We start from the raw sequence: 23,698 nt of genomic DNA, 5'->3' as shown, positions 1-23,698 counted from the left end.
GAGTTTTCTTCAAACGCTCTTGAATCAACTTAACTTTCTCTATAGTTTGATCGACCAAATCGGGTCATAGCAACTCCACTTCTCCAATTTCGAACCAACCAATTGGTGATCTACACCTTCGCCCATACAGAGTCTCTCACAGTGCTATCTTGATACTAGAATGGTAGGTTATTATTATTAGCAAGGTCAACGAGAGGTATGTGATCATCCCAATTACTTTTAACATCAAGGACATATCCTCAACTATTTGAACAATGCGCTCTGCCTAGCCATCTTTCTGATGATGAAAAACGTGTGCCTAATCATTTCTGAAAGAACTTCTAAAAGATCATTTTAAACTGAGCACCACAATCCGAAATGATGGACAACGGAGTCCCATGCAATAAGACGATTTCCTGAATGAATAACTTGGTATAATCTTCTACTAAATCTGTAGTTTTTTTCTTGGCAAGAAGTGTGCTAACTTGGTAAGTCGTTTTAACCAATCAAATCATGCTTTTAAAATGAGCAAGATAATCCTGTTATAAATTTCATATTTACCATCTCCACTCAAAATATGTGTATTCTGTGATAAAACACTAGGCTTTCTGCTGCTCGACTTTCACTTGCTGACAATTAGGAGAATTGGCCACAAAGTCTACGGCGTTCTTTTTCATGTCGTTCAGCCAATCAATCTCCTTGGTCATGATGCATATTTGGGGAACCTAGATGGAAATAATACCTGGAATTATGGGCTTCTAACATGATCTTTCCTCCTTAAGTCCATCTATGTCTAGAACACACAATCTGTCTTGGTACCTCAAAGTACCATTATCTCCCCCTTATTCAAAAGCCATCGTCTTATACTTGTGAATCTCCTCTTTCAACTGCAACACTTATGGATCATCAAATTGTTTCTCCTTCTCTTCGGCTACTAAGGGGGAACAAGTCCTGTTCTATACAACAACTCCGTCATCTTCGGAGTCCGAAGTCGAACTCCTATCTTGGCTGGTGAACTTCTTTCACCAAAGTTCTCTTATCTACCTCTATCATGAGTTATACTTCTCACACTTTATCTTCTTAAGAACTTTCTGAAAATACTAATAGTATTATTGTGAGCTAAGTCTTTGACTTGTATTCCAAAATTAGAGTCTCGTGCAACGCCACTACCCTCATAACACATAAATAGGCATGGTTTTATAGCTTTTCTGTGATCACTTTATCATCAATAACTAAGTTCGGTGATCATTCTAACCACTTTGTGTTTCTTACACATGCTAGACATAATCCCTGTGGTAATTATACAATTTTTCCTCATTACCGAACTGATTTTCTTTTTCATATCCCATGCTAACTATTCAGGTTTCAAATCTCTAATTGGACTTACCGAAAATTTTCACATCACCCCTTAGACCAAAGGTCACTTACTTGTGGATCCTTCTCTTTTTGTTGGGATCCAAATACCTTTCCTTATTTTCTGCAAATTCTTTGCACTCTATGCCAATGACGACTCATCTTCCAACTTACTTCTGAACTAGGAAAAACTAAATTATTCACAAACGGAAAGCTAATGTATTCACAACTATCATACACAATCTTAATAATTTAACTCTGCTCTCACTGTTAATCTTGGAGAAAACCCCTTTCGATAACTCTTAAAGGCTATTCTTCTGTAGCTTGCTCTCTCACTGCCTAGCTGATTTTTTTCCCACTATCACTGTACTTCGAATTTAACTTAAACTCTTTGTGTTCTAACACACGTTCGGTATTTCAAACTGTCATCCACTCACTAGAGTTAACTTGGCTAAGTGAATCAAATTATACCTCTACTAGCTCTTCTGAAATTTCTAATTCCTTGTATAAACTCAAAACTTACTTACTATTCTTTTACTAACCACCTGATAGCATCATGTTTTCTAGTCCTCTTTGAATAACTAAAGGGAAACAGAAGATTATTCCTAAAATCCGTCACCATCCGACCCTATCCTACGGTCGAATACTATCTCTTTTTTTAAACTATGTGCGTGGATCACACTTAGGGAATTCATCTATCTTAAACAAAATTAGAATATCTAACCCCAAACTTTCTATACAATACAAAATCATATCATACTATAAACATCTGGGGTAATCATTTAGTCACATAACCTAAAGGGGAACTGCCATATCTTTTTATCTCACAATAATAGCCACTTCTTATAGTAACTTACTAACGTGGTACTTCTAGTTCTGATTTGTATAAATCTAAACAACTTAAAATCATTCCCTGAAATTCAATATAGGATGCTCTTGGTTCTCATTGCATACATCATATCTTCTAGTCATTTGCATGAGTTGTACGAAATCACATCTTTGGTAATAACAAACGTTTCTAACTCCTAGGTATTTTACCCTTAGGCTCTTTTCTGTCCAAAGCTATTGTGACCAATGTTAGGCTCTGACATCTGAACTATCATCATCCAACTTGTGGCTCCATTTCCAAGAATTAAATGAGGTTGTTCTAGGAGGTAAAACACATATAAATACACTACCATGCACAAACTTATCCTTCAAAGTATACCATCATCTGATAGATCACTTCCTGCCCCATCCGGTGAGTCTTGGTCTTAATCCAGACCTAAAATATGTGAAGGTTTCTCTATAATCACTTTTACTTACATTTTTTTTGAGAACCCATATGCATCACCATATGCTCACAAGTCACCAGAAATTTTGATACACTGAAAATGGATATTTGGTAACCATATAACTGAGTACTAGCGTACTGAGTAATCATAAACTTGCTAACTGAAAGACTGTATAACTGGTAACTGAGGTAAACTGATAACCATAAGATATCATAACTACTTTTGTACTTTCTGATAAGGTTATGCTTTAATCTGTACTGCTTACGTCCCACTTTTAACATCCTCTCAAGTCTAATATTTACCAACATGTACTCCATAATTATACCCAATGGGTAATTATCCTCTCTAGGACCTTAGGTTTCTCCTGCGCGTCGCTTGGGCATCCAATACGTTTGGAATTCGATAGGAAGAGAAGGTTAACTATTGCTCTAAGCTTCATGGCACGATCTAGAGTAGAAAGAAATGAGACAATCCTGGATGTCTTGGTAGTTAACCGTTTATATGAGTGGCCGGCACACACATATAAAGGAAACTCCACTAGACACGGCTTCATAGACTCCCTATGACTCTTGAACTTAGTGCTCTGATACCAAGCTTTGTCACGCCCCGAACCTGGGCCTGGACGTAACACGACACTCGGTGCCTGACTACATGTGACCGAGCGAACCAATTGGCTGGCTGAATCAACATGTGATATCATAACATACTGAATACGGAAGATAAACTAACACATGCTGATATACTGAAAGTCTGAATGATAAAAATTAAGTGCGGAAATACTAATACAATTTTGAAACATATTTGTAGTCAACATAGCTTAATATGAAAAGCCTGCGACTCTGTCTAGCTGTTACTCTAGTCTATGAAGCCTCTATTGAAGTACTGAAAACAATATCTATCTGTAAATACTGAATGACTGTAAGGTAATGATAATGCCCCGAAAGAACTAGGATTACCCAATAGCTGATACGAGAATCCTAGCGCTCTGAATCTTCAACCTATAAATCATTACCTGCATCGTGAGATGCAGGCCCCGGGCAAAAGGGACATTAGTACCTTTGAATTGTACTGGTATGTAAAACAACTGAAAGAAAGAATTATAAAGGTTGAAGCTGAAACTAAGTTGATAACTAAAATAGATAACTATTAGAAACTGAAAACTGAAGTAGATAACTGATAACTGNATTTATAACTTCCAACATCACATGTATGACAATCCATCTACACCCAACCAACAAAATTCCATCAAATAATCACTTTCCAATCTCTACAATAATTATGTATTTATATTGGGAACTTATGGCTTCTAATCACCACACCAAGAGTCCCAATACTTAATTCACACTCATATACCCATAATAAATTCATACATGTAAGTCTAAGAGTGTAGGATTACCTTTTGGAAGAAATCTTGCAAAACCCTCCTTTGAGTTCTTGAAGGAATTTCTTGAAGATCTATGTGTTTTATGAGTAGATTTCATCAATACTAGTGTAGGAATGATGGAATTTCATATCAAGTTAATGGAGATTGCTTACCTTGAAGATGGTAGGAGTTGGTGCTCTTGAGAGGGTGAAGGAAGACCCCAAAGTTCGGCCAAGATAAATGGGTAAAAATGAACCCCGAATTGAGTATATAGTGTTTCGGGCGCCACAGGTGGCGCTGGGCGCTGCCTGTGGCGCTGATTCCAGTATGTCAAAATTTCCCAGCGCCACGGCTAGCGCCCCGCGCTACCCAGGACGCTGGCGACGGAAGGGACACGAAAACGGTCATAACTTTCTGTATACACCTCCAAATGATGAACGATTTGATGCGTTGGAAACTAGACTCAATGAGCTTTAATTTGATAGGTTGTACATCACACAAATCCTTATATACATGTAGATATGCTCGTCCTAAGTGAGGTCTTATGCGTACTCATTTGGAATTTTTAGTCTATCATGTAATTTCCAACTTGGCTTAGACTTAGGCCTCTCCTTGGACCCCAAATCACTTATGATTTGTCTCGTACACTTATTATAATAACCAATTGATAACCATCACATGAATACTCATTTAATGCATCCACAACTGATTCAAATTTACGGGGTGTTACAGTATTCTTCCGAACTACGCTAGCTGACACTAATTTACCGCTTACTATGATCGCACCAAGGTTTCGATATTCCTAATCTCACATTTAAATCTTTCGTATTGATTCCTCATATACGTTAGGAGTGATGTTGTTCAACAACTACCTAAATGTATACCATTTTCCAAGCAATACACACTAAATAGGCACAGTCAATTGAGAGTTCTTCAATTAAAAACGATGAAAACGTAGTTGAACAAGTAGAGAAAAATCAATGGCTAAATTATATTAAACGTAATAGAAAATCATCCTCCAATAGGTTTTATCGAACCCTAGATTAGAGAGTTTAACTACTCATAAATGTATCAACAATCATCATGATGTTCAAAGACATTAAACTACAAAGTAAAGAGATAAACGAAGGGAAAACTCGTTTGATTCTTGCTCCATAGTTCTCAGTAGCCTTTTTCTTCTCCAAAATCGTGTCCAACCCCCTCTCAACTCGTTTGGGGGAGTATTTATATGTTAGGGCCGAAATTCTTGAATCCAAATCCGAGTTGGAGTCTTTTAACCCGCAACTTTTAATCACCAGGCTATGGACCTCGCAAGGTCAGGCTTATAGCGCGGTCAGCCTGGCTACAGAGCTAGCTATGCCTGGCCTGTAGCGTGGTCAAGCTGGCTATAGAGCTGGCTTTACTTGGTCTATAGCACGGTTAGGCAGGCTATAGAGCTGGCTTTACTTGGTCTGTAGCACGGTTTGGGTACTTGATGATTTTGTGCTCTTTTCTTGCATTTTTGTCCTCTTTTCGTACAACTTTCATCCGACTCATTCTCCCGATGTTTCTACACATAAAACAACACAATTTAGATCAAATGTCGCATAGTTAATCACTAAACCAACAAAATATAGGGCAAGTAATGTACTAAAATTATAACATTTTGACCAAACATCACCACCCCACACTTAAACATTACTCGTCCTCGAGTCAACCACCAATTCACATTAACCTAGAGCAATTTATTTCCTTTTAACAAATCCGAAGGACACCATACCTATGACTATGGTTGATAGAAACAATTAAACTTTAGCATATGCCTTCAACACACACTTCCCTTTACTTTATGCCATACTTCAAAAATTTAATCAACACAAGGCAACATGTTTATAACAATCCTAGCCTCACAAACCGACTCAGTATCACAATGCATCTATGGCTTGAACATTTAACATCACAGAGACATCTAATAATGTCACATATCCTTGCGAAATCATGTGCCCTCACAACAAGAACAAAAGAGTAAGTCGAATCCATACACTTGAACCAAATGTTCAAATATATTTTAAGGACTCATATAAATCAAAGAAATTCCTCACTCTCACAAAGAAGTCACATGCATGCACAAAGTACCATAGGCTTGCCCATTATGTAAACATCTACTAATATAGGCTTGCTCAATCTAAAATCAATTAGGACTTTTTCATGGTAGTAATGTGGGTTAAGGGACGGGTAGGATTAATTTAGGAATAGTGACTAACCCTCCTAAGCACTTTTATACATCACGAAATTAACTTTTATGCGTATTTTTCTTCAATGCAATTTCACTTTCACAAACAATATCACCTCCAAAAATATTTTCTCTTTTTTTAAGCACTACTTTAATTCATACCCACTAAAAAGGACAAGGTATTCTTATTTTCTTTTGCTACATATTTTTTTTCTTTTCAACAAAACTTTTTTTTTACCATTCCTGCTAGTGGTGTATTCCGTACAATACAAGTGCACCTTTCTTTCCTTCATTTGTTCCACTCAAAATCTACCCAAGTTCTCTCCTTACTTCTTTTAGCCCTCATTTTTCGATTAAAATGTCTTAAGAGGTAGAAGGATCAAAACAATGACAATTGAGAATAAAGGAGTATAGGCTTGTAATGTGGTTGCCAAATAAAAGTTTATATGCTCAAAAGGGATAATTTTTATTTGTGGTAAGCATTAAGCTCAAAAAGATTAAAGAAAGCCTAAAATCATTTTTCAAACCGAGCAAAACCTAAAATTTTGCTTCAACTCACATGCCGGAAAGTTCTAGACTCTAATGCAATGACACGGACTATACAGTTTCTCATCACACATGGCACATGACTTACTAAGGACGGTTCCATTCCGATTCTCAAACAATTGCAAGTATTCACGGAACCAAAAAATATTAAGTATCAAGCACAAAGTGACACAAGCCGAGAAAATGAGATATATGCGTCAATAAACATGTTATCTACTGAACAAGGCATCATAAGCATTTTCAAACCACAGGGAAGGTACTACCTGTCGCGCCCCCTTTTTCCTCCGCGGGGAAAAGTCTGGGTTTCGACATTCACGGGGTGTAATGACTCATTTCCTTTGGGAATTGGGTATTTGAAGAGTCGCCACCTAACGATTTAAGGTGCGTTAGGGCACCTAGAGTAATTAACTCTTGGGTTGGTTTGCATTACCAGAGATTAGGGTAAGGGCTCGAAGTAACCTCGAGGGGAAGGTGTTAGGCACCCCTCTTGGTCCACAACTGTGGATCCCGGCCGAACTTATATTCACAAATTAGTCCATACAAATAGTGGAATCGGATAAGTTGTTTGTAAAGCACATTGAACAATTCAAGTAGTGAAATAGAAGTTTGGACAAATTATAAAAGAAAAAGTTTTAAAACTGGGAGAGGGTTTGGGGTAAGGAGGGGTCCTAGGTTTTTTATCCTATAGGATCACCCCACGCAATGTCCGTTAGACACTCCTCATTGAGGGGCTACACCTAACATTAACGCGTAGTCATCATATCCCATGTCTACCCTTCCCATCCCCTTATTGGTCATGCAAAGCGAGTGTTTGGTCACTGATACTTATTGCGTGCTACTACCCGTCCCTTCTTAACGGTCCTGGAGGGAGTTAGGACCTTTACCTATAGGTGGTTCTAGACGTACCCCTAAGGTTTTAAAGGCAAAAATCTAAGGTGACAGTCAAAAAGCATTTAGGACATTCATATAATGGGAGCAATTAAGAGGCTCACAGTTTCCTCCTCATACATACAAACAGCACGTCTCAAGCACAATTAAGGTCTTCATGAATCAAAGTCCTAAAGCAAGATTTCCAAGTGATTATGCAGAAATAGACCACTTCTAGATCCAGAAGTTATAATCTAGTAATTGTCTGAGGACTCCTTTTAACAGCTTATTAGAATCAGAAACGTTGAATGACGGAAACAACTTCAAGGAAATGCAGGTCTTGAAAATGCCCCAAGGCTTGCCTATATGCAGTACTGTGTCTATTTTAATGCAGAAACAAACCAGTTTTCAAAATAGACCCTTTTAATACCTGTAGGCAGGATATCTAATGAGATCAAAGCAATTTTGAAAGAACTATTTTCAGGAAATGTTGACACTTAATAAGACCAGTTTTAAGAAATAAACTAGGCGAAATGAAATTGATTTATTAGGCTAATTAGATTATCAGACATAATTGCAAATGGAAATCCCTACAGGCATGGTATCTAGGCGCGTTAAAGGTTTTGGTCAATTCGCAGTAACATGAGGAAAGACTCATTAGGACTGACTCGTAATTAAGCTCTATAGACATGGTATCTATATTTGAATTGATTTAAGACATGATGGCTTAGAACCTAGAAACATGGTTTCTAATATGACAAATGCAGAATTTTATGAACATGGTTTCTATCTGATGCAAACGACATTAAAAGTGAAACCTTATAGGCATGATTTCTATTTGATGCAAATGAAATTAGAAGTGGAGATCCTATAGGCATGATCTCTATTATGCAAAAGCGATCAGATTCAATCAAAAACCCTATGAACATGCTTCCTATTGAGTAAAACAGGCAGATTTGAAAAAAAAAAGTAAAATCCTAAGAGCAGAATTTCTACCCATATTACCCCATAAAGTATACATCTACCCATCCCTTTAGTAAATATCCCCAAATGTTTGTTTACAAATTATTACAAGTTGATGAATGAACTACATAAATGAAATAGAAAATCAAGAAGCTATTCTATAGGGAGCCTACAATTAGGCCCAAGTTTCCGAAAGCCTCCAATGGTCTCATGAGCCTCAATTCCATAGACAAATTAGAGTCTAGGTGCATCAAAGTTCCCTAAGGGCCTCAAGAACCCCGGGCAATGCTTACACCTAGACTTAGCAACCAAGAATTAAACCAGTGCAGTGTGGAAAGGACAACCTCAGTATGCCAGAGTTCAGAGGGCTCTCAAGAGGATCCCAAGGCAGTACACATACTAGAGGGGGCAGAACTTATTGACTAAGAGTAAAGTGGAAGTGCATGACACAAGTTGAAAAGGGGTTATTAAAGACTATATTGGAAAGTCTGTTTTGAAAGCAATTAGTAAAGCAACAAAGATTGTTTGAAAGAGGTTGGAGTAGCAAACAATCTTAAAACACCTTAAGAAAAGATCATACACAGCTAGTTTGCAGAATTCAGTAGTCATGCAGGGGTCAAGGGGTTGGGGATACATAGACATTTGGCTGCACAACCCAGCAAATATCTTAAGACTGGTTTGGACATGCTCAGAGATAGTTGACTCTGGCATAATCACACACCAGTCAGGAGAAATACAAACACATAGAAAGGGTGATGAGGATTTGGGGATTCACAAGAAGTAAAAGACAATTGACAAAGCATGCTTTGAAACACACATAAGGGGATATATTAATCCAAAGGGAAAGGGAGACATAATATCATGCTGATAAGGCAACTTAACTACAAGTTCCACAATAGAACCACAAGTAGAAGCAAACTAGGAATAAAAGAAACTGAAACAATAAGAGAAGCATATTGTTGTTGGAGCTTTAAATCAAAACTAGGACATACCAGTGAAGGTAGAGGTAAGCAGAATGAAAGAACCAAAGAGCACAGATGATTAGCCTTGGCTTTCAGTCGGCTAACAGTAGCAAGTAGCACAGGAGAGAGGGAGAGCAGAGATTTTCTAGTAAGAGAGGTAGTTTTTGAAAAACCCCGTCCGTTGTTAATGAAAGACTTAGGGTATTTATAGTTCAAAGTAGGTAGTGAAATAAGGTAAAAATCATAGTAGTATACTAATTTAAGAACTCAGAATCAATCAATTAGAGAATCAAGGAAGTACTCCCTTAAGTTAAGGGAATCAAATCAAATGGGGAGATTCAATATCATATAAGGCAAGAAGAAAAATCAGTGCATGACTAAATAAGGAAGGAGTCAAGGTTCAATAAGCATAGAGTAGCCGATTAGGACCAAATTCATAAAGCCTTAATTAAGGACACAACTCAGTAGAAATAAGTATCATAGCAAATATGGCAAGGAAATTAGTCAGCTTAAACAGACGGGGTAAAGCTTGTAAGGCTTTAAAAGAAAATCTTTCAATCTCCATCAATTAAGGAAATCAGAATCAATCAAGAGGGAGTCATGATTCTATATGTTCAACATATAAATAGAGGAGCTCAACAGACGTAGTAAAGGGCATGGTTAGCCATATTGACAACAAGAAGCAAGAGATAAACAAACAAAGTGAGCATGGTCACACAGAAGTGACATAAGTAGGCTAGGAATTCAGTAAACACATTCGAAGCATGGTGACCACGAGAGATCAAATAAACAGGCTAACACACAGAACCAAGGCAAAGAGAATCATGCTGACACACAGAACCAAGGCAAAGAAAATCATGCTAACACATAGAACCAAAGCGAGGAAAATCTTAAAAAATTAGGGCTTTAACAGAGTCGAGTTTAAAAAAAACAGTAGGAGCATAAAATTGGTCAAAAATAAGCAAGGAAAAGGGTTTAATCATAAGGAAATCGATTAAAACAAGCGTAGAAGGATCTCCGAGAAACCCTAGTTTTTCAAAGAAAGTAAAGACGATTTAAAGTGGAGGATCTTTCAGAAGAAGCTCGAGAATAAGCAAATCATAGAAGGAAACGGGCTTAAAGTTTAAAAATAACACAGATCTGAGAGATTCACAGGAGAGTTAGGGTTTCAAAGGGAAACCCAAATAGAAATCGAAAGAACCTGTTGCAGACTTCAGCGATCGTAACATATAAGGTGTGATTTTGCCCAAAATCACACTGGAGAATTCCTAAATAACAGAAACAGAAACCCTAGGTCCAAATCGGCATGGCCCAAGACCCTTGAAGGACTTAGAGATGATGAGCAAGGCGATGAGAGACTCATTGGAGGCTTGGGTTGAAAGGATGGTCGCCGGAGATGACCGGAGAAGGAGGCGTTTGACGGAGTCTAGGGTTGGGTTTGAGAGAGGAGAGAAAATGAGAGCATCTGAGGGCGGCGGGAATTTGGAAAGTGAGTAGGGTTAGGGGTCGTTTGGAAATTAAAGGAAAGGAGAAATGAGGGCGGCCATGATTTAAAATAGCTTGGGTCGGGTAGTGGGTAATTGGATCTGGGTCGGGGTATTAAGTATAAAATTGGGTTGGGATTGGGGTCCGATTTGGGCTATAATTGAAAGCCAAATTTGGCTGTTATTTAAATAACCAGTTTTTCCTTATTTTAATTTTAATAAATAATTAGTAATATCTGGAAAATAATTTAAGCTGCCAAAATGATTTAAAAATACCTAATTAACATTTTAAAAATACAGGGGCCAATTTTATGCATATAAAATATAATTATATTTTAAAATGGGCTAAATGTAATTGTAAAAATACATAAAAATTACATTAGCCATATTTTGGCATAAGTATAGAAATAAAATAAATGAATTACCAAAAAAATAATTTTGGAAATAATTATAGGGGATTTTATGGATAAAAGGAGAGAAAATAAATCAATTTAAACCCTTAAAATTATGAAAAAAATAATAAAAGCCTTGTGCATGCTTATATATGCATGTATATGCTATTTTGAATGCTTTTATTCATATTTAAAATATATAGAGAAAAATTGGATATCAACACTACCCATGCTAGAGCCTAAATATGCTACTATCAAACTAGTCAAAGGCACCAAGCAAATCTTCTTTTTCCCATACTTTTATTCCCTAAATCATACTCCACTCTAAAGATAAAAAAACTACTACACGGTTCAACTACATCCCGTGAAAAAGAACCGCGTCACAAAGAAAAATCACGAGGGATTATTACTACCTAAAATAATAAAGAGGAAAAGCAGATGGTGAAAGACCTGGCAAGCACATAAGCTCGATCGGGCCCTTTAAACGATCGTAAATGGCCTGAAATGTAACGACCTATGAGAGAAGGGTTTTTAGAAAAGAAAGCATACCAATCCGGCAAACAAAGCAAAAATAACGGCTCCTACATCCTGGCGAAGGTTCAACTCCTTCTGTGTCATCAAGTACCTCAAGCTCTTATGATCCGTAAAGATCTGGCACTTCCCCCCATACAAGTAATGTCACCATATCTGAAAAGCATAGATAATGGCTGCAAGCTCTCATGGAGAGTTCGATCCTGGCTCAGGATGAACGCTGGCGGCATGCTTAACACATGCACATATTTTTGGATTTTTCTGTTTTTCAAAAAAAAAATTATGTTTGGTTAGACTTTAGTCCCTCAAGAAAACTGCCTAGGAGATCCATCGTCAGGAAAAGTCCAATATTTTTTTTAAAAGAGATTAACTATTAAAGCAGTTCTAAAAACTAAAGACTAAGCTAGAATATTATAATAATTTTTTTATTTTTTTATTATTATTAATTTTTTTTAAATTCTATGCTAAAATAGAAGGAAAAAAAGCTTAAAAAAACAAGAAATAATTAGTTTATCTAATATTTACAAGTCATAGAGAATATAGAATCCCCCACTCCACACTTAATTCATGCAATGTCCTCAGTGCATATATAAATCAATAAAAATAAGTAAGGTGGTAGGAAAAACTCCCTGATCAATCATCCTCATCGCCCTCGTCGTCGAAGGCCCCATTTGCAGCTGTCCACTCTTCATCCTCTGCTCTCTTATCAACATCCTCCTCCTCCTCCTCCTCCTCCTCGAACTGCTCCGGCTCGGCCTCGGAACACTCTGGCGTGTTGACATTCTCCTCCTCTAGGAATCTCTGGCCATCACCAAGCCCAACCAGATGTTGGGCATGAGCATTGAGCGGAAAACGCTCCTCCAAGATAGTACTCTCCTCCGTAGTGTCCGGCCTCCCTCCAATCCTAAGCTACAAGTCCATCATCCCATTTAAATGGGCCATATAGCTGTCATCTCGAGCATTGCACTTAGCACCTGTCAGTGAGGACATATCACTCTCCTCCTTTGACTGGATGCTGGTGATGTCCGTCAGTCAGAGGGGTGGTGGAATGACTACATCAAAATCTCGCTCCTCCTCCACATCTTCTTTTCTCAGGTAATGAGTCAGCATATTACCGAAGGACAATGTATCAATTCTCTTGCTTTTTCTCACCTATGCCATCTGGTATTGTATCAACTGGTCCACATTCACCTTCTGGCCAGTCATTAGGAAGTACAACAGACAAACCTTTTAACGGCTAATTAGAGTCTCATGGTTGCATGGTAGCAGCCGCGTGTTGATTAATTTCAACCACACCTGAGCTTCCGGCTTCATTTTTCTCTTTGGGATTTCCCATGACATTGGGTCTTCTTGTCACGGACCCAAGCAGCCACATAATTGCACCACAGAGAGTGTGTCTCAGCGCCACATATGTTGGGCGGGCAATGAAGTTATCTAGGGGCTCCTAGAGAACATCCGGTGCTCCCAAGTAATAGTATATAGCTAATGCAGAAAAATCAATCAACCTCCCCCGAATAGGCACTAGCTGCTCAGGATCATTCGTATCATAGCCGGCGTAAAACTCACGGACAAGGTTTACATTGATGTCCCCAGTGTTTCTAAACACGTAGCTCAATCCAAGATCATGAATACCCTTCCAAATTGATTGATACTTCGCTTTTAGACGGCGCTCATGAACAGTCAACTTAGAGTGTATATGTCTCGGCCGACATTCTTGTACCGGCCCTTGGCCGATGGGGGTATACTCTTAAGTCAAAATTCTCCCTGTCCTGCAGGCTGTGGGCGTGAGGCTGCTATAGCTGCCACTGCTTGCAACCCCTCAACCTGACTTGAAGTGGCCTCCCCTCCTTTCCTCTTTTTCAGTAGAGGTGCGGAGGAAGCCTTTGCCTTTGGTTGGGGCAGTGGCCTTGCCCTTTCCTTTACCGTTGTCCTTCTTAGGAGGCATATTTGTACCTACACAAGTAGACACTAGTCAGCCTTAAAGACATTGAATCAATTAAAAACATGGTCTTACGACCCCACACTTAAGAAATCATCACATGATGTTCACAATTTTGAGGCTACTCAGACTTCAACTCTTTATTTTTTTCTGCACGAGAATCAAGCAATGGCACAATGATGTCTGTTACAAATGCGATGCATATAACTACCATCTCGGCTCCGGTGATCCACCCCACACTTAAAATTTCAAGTAGTGCAAGACGACATAGCACTAGTATAACAACCCCCGGAGACTCGGGCTCCAATGGGGACAAAGAATGCCTTTGAGGCATTTTGACAAACACTTAGCATGCACTAGTTCCATGGAGGTGCTCGTAGGAATGAGGGATTGCCTCACCCTCCCAAATCGGCTTGGGAATTTCGTGTTACCACCCTTGTAAACAACAAAAATACCATTCCTATGGGGTTTATGGGATTAGGACAAACAAGCACATTGTTACTATGAAGAACATACCCAAAAGGTGTCTGATTTCATTACTTCACCCAATTCGAAATTTGACAAAGAGAAGAGTTAGAACCCATACCTTAGATGCTTAGGAGATTGCTCTTTAATTGATGTTGTTAGGGAATGAATGAGTGGAGGAATGTATGAATTTAATGGAGTTTGTGAGAGGGGAGATTAGGGTGAGCAGTGGCGTTTTAGAGAACAGTGGTCGGGCAGTGGTGATGTTTGGTGTTTTAAGAAAAGGAGGAAATAAGGAGAAAAGAAAAGAAATTGAAAAAAAAAGAATTCAAACTTACATGGCACCGCGAGTCCAGCAGCGAGGACATTCTCGCATTAGACCACACGACGCAAAGGAGGCAGCAAGCAGGGGACCAGGCTACGCGAGCTCTGCAATGAGGAGGAGATCGGGCGCGTGAGGGAAGCAGCATGGATTAGCGTGCTAGGAGTTGTGCGACGCGAGCTGTGTAGCGTGGAGTATCACACTAAGAGCTGGGTGATGCGAGGTCTACTGACAGGTCCATTGTGCTTTAGGCTATGCAGCACGAGGTAGGCAGCAAGGTCTGGAGCGTACTCATGTGATTTTCATTCCGTTTTGTGAACGACTCCAAGCATTATGACCTACCAACGTGCTCCAGTACCTGTTCAAACACCAAGACTTAACTAAAAACTTGTTAGTGCCTAAAAGCAAAGAGAAAATTCTAGTTTAGCTAAACTAAAATAGAAATTGGGTTGCCTCCTAACGAGCGTCTTAGTTAATGTCAAAGCATGACGAATACAACATTTTAATGGGTTGCCTCCCACGAAGTGCCTGATTTAACGCCGTGGCACAACGCAATAACTCAAACTCAAGAATCACTTGACACTTGAGGCTCCTTCAAATGAATCACCGATACAACTTTGTCCTCATCCATGCCAAAGTAATGTTTCAACCTTTGCCCATTGACTCTAAACATGCGAGTGCCATCTTCTGATGTAATTTCTACGGCTCCGGCAGGATGCATCTCTACCACACGAAATGGTCCTGATCATCTTGACTTCAACTTGCCCGGAAACAACTTCAATCTCGAATTATATAGCAATACCACATCTCCAGGTTTAAAATTTTGCTCAAAGATATTTTTGTCATGCATCATCTTTATTCTCTGCTTATATAGCCTTGTACTCTCAAAAGCATGGTAACGGAACTCATCAAGTTCATGCAGCTCTGTGACTCTACTCATTCCAGTGGCCTCCAAGTCAAGATTTAATTGCCTTGACGCCCAAAAAGCTCTATGCTCTAACTCCATCGGTAAGTGGCACGCTTTTCCAAACACCAATTTGTATGGTGAAATACCTATCGGAGTTTGGAATGCAGTGCGGTAGGCCCATAGTGCATCATCCAATTTTCTCGCCCAATCAGTCCTAGTAGCATTTACGGTTCTTGATTTCTCTATTTGACACCTCCACTTGCCCACTTGTTTGTGGGTGATACGGAGTGGCAACCTTATGGCAAACACCATATTTCTCCAACAACTTTGCAAAGGCTCGGTTGCACAAGTGGGTGCCTCCATCATTGATGATCTCTCTTGGAGTACCAAATCGGGTGAAGATATTTTTTCTTAGAAAATCAATAACTCCATTTGCTTCATTTGTTGGGAGTGCCACGGCTTCTACCCATTTCGAGACATAGTCCACAACTACCAGTATGTATTTATTGCCATATGAGCTGACAAATGGTCCCATGAAAATCGATTCCCCATACATCAAATGCTTCCACCTCTTGAATTGGATTCATGGGCATCTCATGTCGACGGGAAATATTCCCCGTCCGTCGGCACTCATCACAGCTCTTTACCCAAAAGTGTGCATCTTTAAACAACGTCGACCAATAAAAGCCCAACTCCAGCACTTTAGCAGCTGTCCTTACTCCTCCAAAATGGCATCCATCAGGTGAAGCATGACATGCCTGCAAAACAGAAGCTTGGTCTATCTCGGGAATGCATCTCCGGATCATGTTATCAATACAAATCCTAAAAAAATATGGTTCATCCCAGAAATACACGCGACAATCACAAAAGAACTATTTCTTCTGCATAGAGGACAAGTCATAGGGAACAATACTGCTCGCCAGGTAGTTTGCAATATCTGCATATCATGGCGCTAACTCAAGGATTGGGGCTAAAAGATGTTCATCTGGGAAAGTCTCCACGATCTCTTCCACCTCAACCCTCTTTTCAGCTCCTTCAAGCCTGGACAAGTGATCGGCAACTTGGTTTTCCATTCCCTTTCGATCACATATTTCCAAGTTGAACTCTTGCAGCAGTAACACACATCTAATCAGGCGCGACTTTGACTCATTCTTCTCAATTAGGTACCCGAGAGCAGCATGGTTAGTATAAACAATTACCTTCGAGCCTATCAGGTATGACCTGAACTCGTCAAATGCGAACACCACTACTGGCATCTCTTTCTCTGTCACTATGTAATTCAGTTAGGCACCACTCAATGTTCTACTTGCATAGTAGATTGGATGCATGACCTTATCTTTTCTCTGCCCACAACGTGGTCACTTGCATCACACATCAACTCAAAAGGTTGTTCCTACTCAGGACCACTATGATTGGTGCAGCCACCAGCCTCTTCTTCAACTTCTCAAAGCTACCATGCAGTCATCAGAAAACACAAAGGGGTGATCTTTTTCAAGAAAGATACACAAAAGGTTAGCAATTTTGGAAAAATCTTTTATAAACCGCACGTAGAAAATGGCCTGACCAAGGAAACTTCTTATGGCCTTGATGGAAATGGGTGGAGGTAACTTCTCAATTACATCAACCTTAGCACAGTCCACCTCAATTCCCTTACTTGACATTAGGTGTCCTAAGACTATACCTTCCTATACCATGAAATGACACTTTTCCCAGTTCAGTACCAGATTAGTCTCCATACACCTTTTCAATACTCTTTTCAAGTTCATAAGGCAATCATCGAATGAGTTCCAAACAATTGAGAAGTCATCCATGAAAACCTCCATTATTTTATCTACCATGTGAAGATGTCCATTATGCACCTTTGGAATGTGGTGGGTGCGTTGCATAGGCCAAACCCCATTCTCCGAAAGGAATAGATGCCATACAGACAGGTGAACGACATTTTCTCTCTATCCTCCGAGGCAATAGAAATCTGGTTATACCCCGAGTATCCATCCAGGAAGCAAAAGTGGGACCTCCCCGTCAATCTATCTAGCATCTGATCAATGAATGGCAGTGGAAATGGTCTTTTCGGGTGGCCTTGTTCAAGCTTCTGTAATCCATTCAGATTCGCCATCCCGTGACTGTTCTAGTTGAGATCAACTCGTTGTTCTCATTTTGCACTATAGTCATTCCACCCTTCTTTGGCACACACTGAACTGGGTTGACCCAATTACTGTCAGAGATGGGGAAGATGATTCCCGCATCTAACCACCTGATCACTTCTTTCATATTGGGGTTCATCCTTCTTTGATGTTCTCTGGAAGGTTTGTGCCCATCTTCCAGTAGAATCATAAGCAAACAAAATGTTGGGCTGATACCCTTTATATCTGTAATGGTCCACCCAATTGCAGTCTTGCACTCTTTCAGAACGTGCATAAGTTATTCTATATGTACATCTAACAAATCAGATAAGATAATAACAGGTAATGTCGAGCTAGGTCCCAAGAAGGCATACCTGAGGTGAGACGGTAACGACTTTAGCTCCAACTGTAGTGGCTCTTCAATTGATGGCTTAGCTAGAGGGATCTTTCTTTCTTCTAAGTGTAAAGGCTCGAATTTGAGCTCTCTTTTCCTGTACCCTTGTCCTTCAAGGGCCAAAACCCACTCCACTAAGTCCTCACCATCTACCTCTTCTAAGTTCATGAAGTAGGCTGCTAAGGGGTCTTTTGCATTCAGTGCCTCATCTTCCTCCTCCAGAATCACATCCACAGCTTCGATCAGAGAGCAATTAGCAAACTCACTTGGTCGCCGCATAGACTTCTGCACATTGAATGTTATTTCTTCATCGTTCAGTCTCATCTTTATCTCCTAGTTCACAATCAATCAAAGCTCTCCCTACAGCCAGGAATGGCCTTCCCAAAATTATAAGAATCTCTTCATCAACCTGGCAATCTAGAATAATAAAATCTACCGGAAACACAAACTTTCCAACCTGCACAAGTACATAATCAAGTATACATTATGGCTTCTTCACCGTTCGGTCGGCTAGCTGTAGTAACATGGATGTGGGTCTTGCCCTTCCAATGCCTAACCTTTTATAGATAGACAAGGACATCAAGTATATGCTCGCCCCCAAATCACACAATGCTTTGGCAAAAGCATAGCTCCCTATGGTGCACGGAATTGTAAAACTCCCTGGGTCGGGTAGCTTCTCAGCAATAGGTCTTGTCACGACAACACTGCAGGTCTGAGTTAGTGTCACAGTCGCCAAGTCTTGAAAGTTGAACTTGCGAGACATCAAGTCCTTCTCATTTTTGCATAATCGAGCATCTTTCTCAAGGCATCAATCAGTGGAATGTTCACCAGAATATCTCCATGAATTTCTTATACTGCTCATCCTTTTGATATTTGGCCAACCTCTGAGGAAAGGGTGCTGGCGGTCGCTTCTTTCCTGTGACTTGAGTTAGATCTTGCTCGGGCATTTTTTCTAATGCCTTCTCTTGCACTTTCTCAGTCTCCTTTGCAACCTCTTTATCTTTGCTTAGTTCCTCCTGAGCTGGCTGTACTCTTACTTCTATTAGCTTAGTTGACTCATCTATCTCAATTGGTATTGGCACAAGTATCTCAGTTAGTCGGCTTTCGCGAGCAATTTCTTGCTCTAGATCAAGATCTCTATCATTTCTCAGACTCACAGCCATCAACTGCTTCGGGCCCTGCTCTTCTAGGTTAACATGTGTGTCTGCAGGTAATGTCCCTTGAGGACGATTATTAAGGGCCATTAAAATTTGCCCTAGTTGAATCTCAATGCCTTTGATAGCTGAGTCGTGTGATACTACATTTTCGTGCATCTAGTGTGCCTTTTCTTGCATCAGTTGGACTTTTTCTTCCATTTTCCCCCGGACTCAACGAGTTATTGCAACATTCCTTTAACTTCAAATAACCCATCATCTTGTCGCACTATCTGTTGCTGTTGAGGTTATTGATAAGCTAGTTGCTGATTCTGCTGATTGTACCCTTGTTGCCTTTGATAAGGCACAACCTGACCCTATGGTCGTGCAGCTCCAACATTATTATTATTATTATTGTACTGCTGCTGTACAGGCCTATATTGTTGATTTTGTTGTCCCCAAGTCTGACCAACTTGTCTCTGGCCTCCATGGTTGCCCATATAGTTCATATTCTCTTGATAGTTTTGATTGTCACTCTCACCACTCCACGAGCACACATATGGTTGATTAATGCATGGTGTGCATAATCCTCCATTTGTCGTGTCAACTATGTGCACCTGCTTCTAGCCAAACTCATCAATCGTTTTGGTTAGTATACTCAATTACGTCATCATAGTATCCATATTCTCAGCCATGGAGTTGTTTGGGTACTGAGTGAACTAGAGGAGTGATTATAGAGTCTCTTGTCATCCATCTCGAGTTTTGAGTCATTTTATCAAGTAAGACCTTACATTCTCTCAATGATTTGCTAAAAAATGTTCCACCTGCTGAAGCATCATCATTGGCCTTCAAGCTGTCTGCCAATCCCATGTAGAACCTTTACCCCAACATCTGATCAGGAATGCCATGGTGTGGACACTTGACCAATATCCCCTTGAACCTCTCCCACGTTTCTTGCAGTGTATCAGCTAGTTTTTGTCTGAATCTCAATATCTCATCAACTTGCTTGGTAGTCTTATTGGGTGGGTAGAAATTGTTCAAAAATTGCTTGACTAAATCCTCCCAAATAGTGATGGAGTTTATGGGGAGCGAATTGAGCCAAGTCTGAGACTCTCTCGTCACTGAGAATGGAAACAACAACAGTCTTATTGCTTCCGGTGTCACATTCGGTTGCCTTTGTGTGACACAAATCGACAGGAAATTTTTCAGATGCTGCTGTGGATCTTCAATGTAAGACCCCGAGAACAGACCCTTGTTCTGCAACAAATGTAGCATGTTGTTTGTAATTTGAAATGAATCCACTTGAATCGGAGGGACTGCAATTGCGGTTGCCAGGTTTTCAGTGGTGGGTTGTGCCCAATCATAGAAGGCTGCTTCTAGCACAAGAGGTGCCACACCCTGATTGTTCGGGTCATTCAAATTGTTTCTGTTGTTTGGGTTGTTTATTACGTCACCCATGTAGTTCGATTCGTTCTGTTGAGTTCTGTTGTCATTTGTCTTTCTTATTTACTCGTGTTGTCCCAAGAACAGGTGAAGTTTTGAAGAATGACAAACGAACTCAGTCATGGACCAGGTCCATCATGTGAAGCACAGTGTTTGTCAACCTATACATGTGAGATGCACGTGAAGGAGATAAGTCCCATTGATCAAGCCGCAATATCTCCTGAACTGATCGAAAAGGTTGCATATGGGATAAGGAGAGAAAGTCTCCTTATGGGAAGAGAATACAATCCGGATATAAGATAGGGTTGGAGTTTGTGTTGTTCAAGGACTCAACTTCGATGGAAGATCAACAATTGAGTCTCAATCAAACTCTAATTACTAACTCATTAAATAACAGTGATTGTTCTCTTATACAGGTATTGCACATACGCAGAAGTTAAACTAAATTGAGAGCAAAAGAGCAAGGCGATTTTGCAAGCAATTTATGTGAGATTTAAGTGTGCACTCCTGAAGCTACTTTAACAAGATTGAAGAACCAGCTCCATAAAGAGTTTTATGTGTCTTTCTTTATTTTTAGTTCAATTGTAGTAGGTGGATTAAAGTTGTACCTTTCAGCTTTTATAGAAGCAATTGTAATAGGTACTTTGAGTATTCAAATTAGGCTAACTTGAAGTTGTCGCAACAGTTGAGGTTGTGTGCTACAAAGGGATTAGAGTTAATCCTTAGGTTTACAAAGAGTTTTTGTAAATGCTGTTTTGGCTCAGTGATTTTAGTGGAAGTTTGGGAAAATCCTACTGAGTAGTAGGTCGTGGTTTTTTCACCTTTTGAGCCAGGTGTTTTCCACGTAAAAAATCTCTGTGTTCTTTATTTGATGTACTTTTAATTCCGCAAACAGTAGTAGTTAGTACACCTAGAAGAACCAGGTTCTTCTAGAGCGAAAATTGAGTACCACACAAATCACCCCCCCCCCTCTTGTGTGGCATTGACGTTTAGAACATCAATTGGTATCAGAGCAGGTTATCCTTGAAGAGGCTAACACCTTAGGAAAAGATCAAAATGAGTGCACCACCTGGGAACTGGGAAGGGCAATCCACTGCTAGGCCTCCACTCTTCAATGGACAGTACTATTCTTGGTGGAAGAACAGGATGAGGGATCACATCATAGGAGAAGATTATGAACTCTGGGACATAGTCACTGATGGTCCTCTAGCAACTACAAAGAAGAATGAGGAAGGAGTGGATGTGCCAAAGACAAGGGTTGACTGCACTGCTGAAGACCTAAAGAAGTGGGAGAAAAATGCTAAGGCCAAGAAATGGCTTGTGTGTGGACTAGGTCCAGATGAGTACAGCAGGATCCAAAGTTGTACCATTGTTAAAGAAATCTGGGACACTTTGCAAGTGGCTCATGAAGGAACACCTCAAGTGAAGAGGTCCAGAGGAACACTGCTGTATTCTCAATATGAGAATTTTACTATGAAGGAAGGAGAAACTATCCAAGAGATGTATACTAGGTTCACTACACTGACAAATGAACTTAAGTCCCTTGGAAGGATTATTCTTAAGAAGACAAGGTTGAGAAAATCTTGACAAGGGTTTTGCCAGTCTCATGGGAAAGCAAAATCACTGCTATTCAGGAATCTAAGAATATTGCTACCCTCAAGCTGGATGAACTAATTGGAAATCTTACTACCTATGAACTGAGAAGGCAAACCATAAAGATGGATACACCCAAGAAGGAAAGAAGTCTGGCTCTCAGAATTGCTGAAGGTTCAGATCTGGAGGATGATGAAATGGCTATGATCACAAGGGATTTCAAAAAGCACCCGATGAGAGGAAAGGGCTCTTCAAGAGGTACAACCTTCAACAAACCAAGGGCTCCTGAGAAACAGACCAATGAGGGTTGCTATAAGTGTGGTAAGACTGATCACATGATCAAGAACTGCCCTCAATGGGAAGTTGAGTGGAAGAAAGAAAGGGCTGAATGAAGGAACAGGAAGAAGGAACAGGTTCAACCAAAAAGGAACAAAGGATCAACAAAGGCTATGGTTGCTGCCTGGGGAGAAACATCAGATGAGGACTCAGAAGATGAAGCTGGAGATGAACAGGCCCTTATGGCTATTGGAGAATCAGATAATGAACAAGAGGTAAGTATTCTTCATCTCAATGACAAGATTAAATTTCTATCTAAAGAAAGGCTGGCTGAGTTATTACTAGACTTCATTGATGAGTCTGAAATAATTAACCATGAGAAGGAAGACTTGTCTAGGGAATGTGTGATCCTAAAAGCAAAATGCAAAAGTCTAGAGTCTAGGGCTAATGAGAGTGATAGCAAAAATGCTGAGTTGAAGAACCAGGTTCTTGAACTTGACACCAGTGTCCTAGAACTTAGGTCTGAAAACTTAAAACTGAAACTAGGAACAGGAAAGAAGAAAGCTGATCACACATATCTCACTCTAGAGGAAAACTTAGGAAAATGAAGGATGAGTTGTACAAGAAGGATGAATTGATTAAGGTCCTAAAAGAAGATCTAAGAAAAGTGAAACATGAACTAGACAGAACTTGCAAATGGAACAAGGCTTCTGATGCACTTTCTTGGTTGCAAGAGCATCACAGTAGCAACAAAAGAGGACTTGGCTATGGGACTCAAGCACCAAAGTGGGACCCTAAAAGCAAGTACCTCACTCTTCCTGAGAATAAAGTATGCACACACTGTGGCAAGACTGGCCATTACAAAAATGAATGTAATGCAAAAGAAAAGGCCAGTCAAAAGAACAAAGCCTTTGTTCAAGAGAAAAGTAAGCTGCCTGGGTGGGCAAGAAGGAATTTGATTCATCCTTTTGCCTATAGAAAGGGACCCAAACTAGTTTGGGTTCCTAAGACTAACCCCTGATTTCTTTTTGCAGGTCCAAGTGAAAGGAAGTAGCCAAATATGGTATATGGATAGTGGCTGCTCAAAACATATGACTGGGAGCAAGGACCAGTTCCTTTCACTTGAGGACTTAAAAGGAGGTAATGTCTCCTTTTGGAATGGAAAGAAAGGTGAGAT

General features: G+C 39.9%; 2 protein-coding genes across 2 annotated transcripts; both read right to left on the bottom strand.

The window, feature by feature from the left end:
* Window positions 15,398–15,922, bottom strand: LOC109221493. The gene has a single exon (XM_019385974.1). The coding sequence runs from the start codon at window positions 15,920–15,922 to the stop codon at window positions 15,398–15,400; it is 525 nt and encodes a 174-aa protein (XP_019241519.1).
* On the bottom strand, window positions 18,384–18,839 carry LOC109221485. Its single transcript, XM_019385966.1, has 2 exons — window positions 18,618–18,839; window positions 18,384–18,533 (listed from the first exon to the last, which is right to left on the bottom strand). Exons 1-2 carry the CDS (start codon window positions 18,837–18,839, stop codon window positions 18,384–18,386), a joined length of 372 nt encoding a protein of 123 aa, XP_019241511.1.

Source organism: Nicotiana attenuata, chromosome 2 (genome assembly GCF_001879085.1).
Source record: "Nicotiana attenuata strain UT chromosome 2, NIATTr2, whole genome shotgun sequence".
NCBI lineage: Eukaryota > Viridiplantae > Streptophyta > Magnoliopsida > Solanales > Solanaceae > Nicotiana > Nicotiana attenuata.
Note: the sequence above shows the minus strand (reverse complement) of the source record. Positions and strands in the feature narration are given on the sequence as shown.

Bases quoted from the DNA above. Each gene is read 5' to 3' on its own strand.
- LOC109221493 (XM_019385974.1), bottom strand. From the start codon at position 15,922: ATGGAGGCACCCACTTGTGCAACCGAGCCTTTGCAAAGTTGTTGGAGA.
- LOC109221485 (XM_019385966.1), bottom strand. From the start codon at position 18,839: ATGTCTCGCAAGTTCAACTTTCAAGACTTGGCGACTGTGACACTAACT. The intron at 18,534-18,617 runs GCAAGACCCACA...GTACTTGTGCAG, and splicing joins AAAGGTTAGGCATTGGAAGG to GTTGGAAAGTTTGTGTTTCC.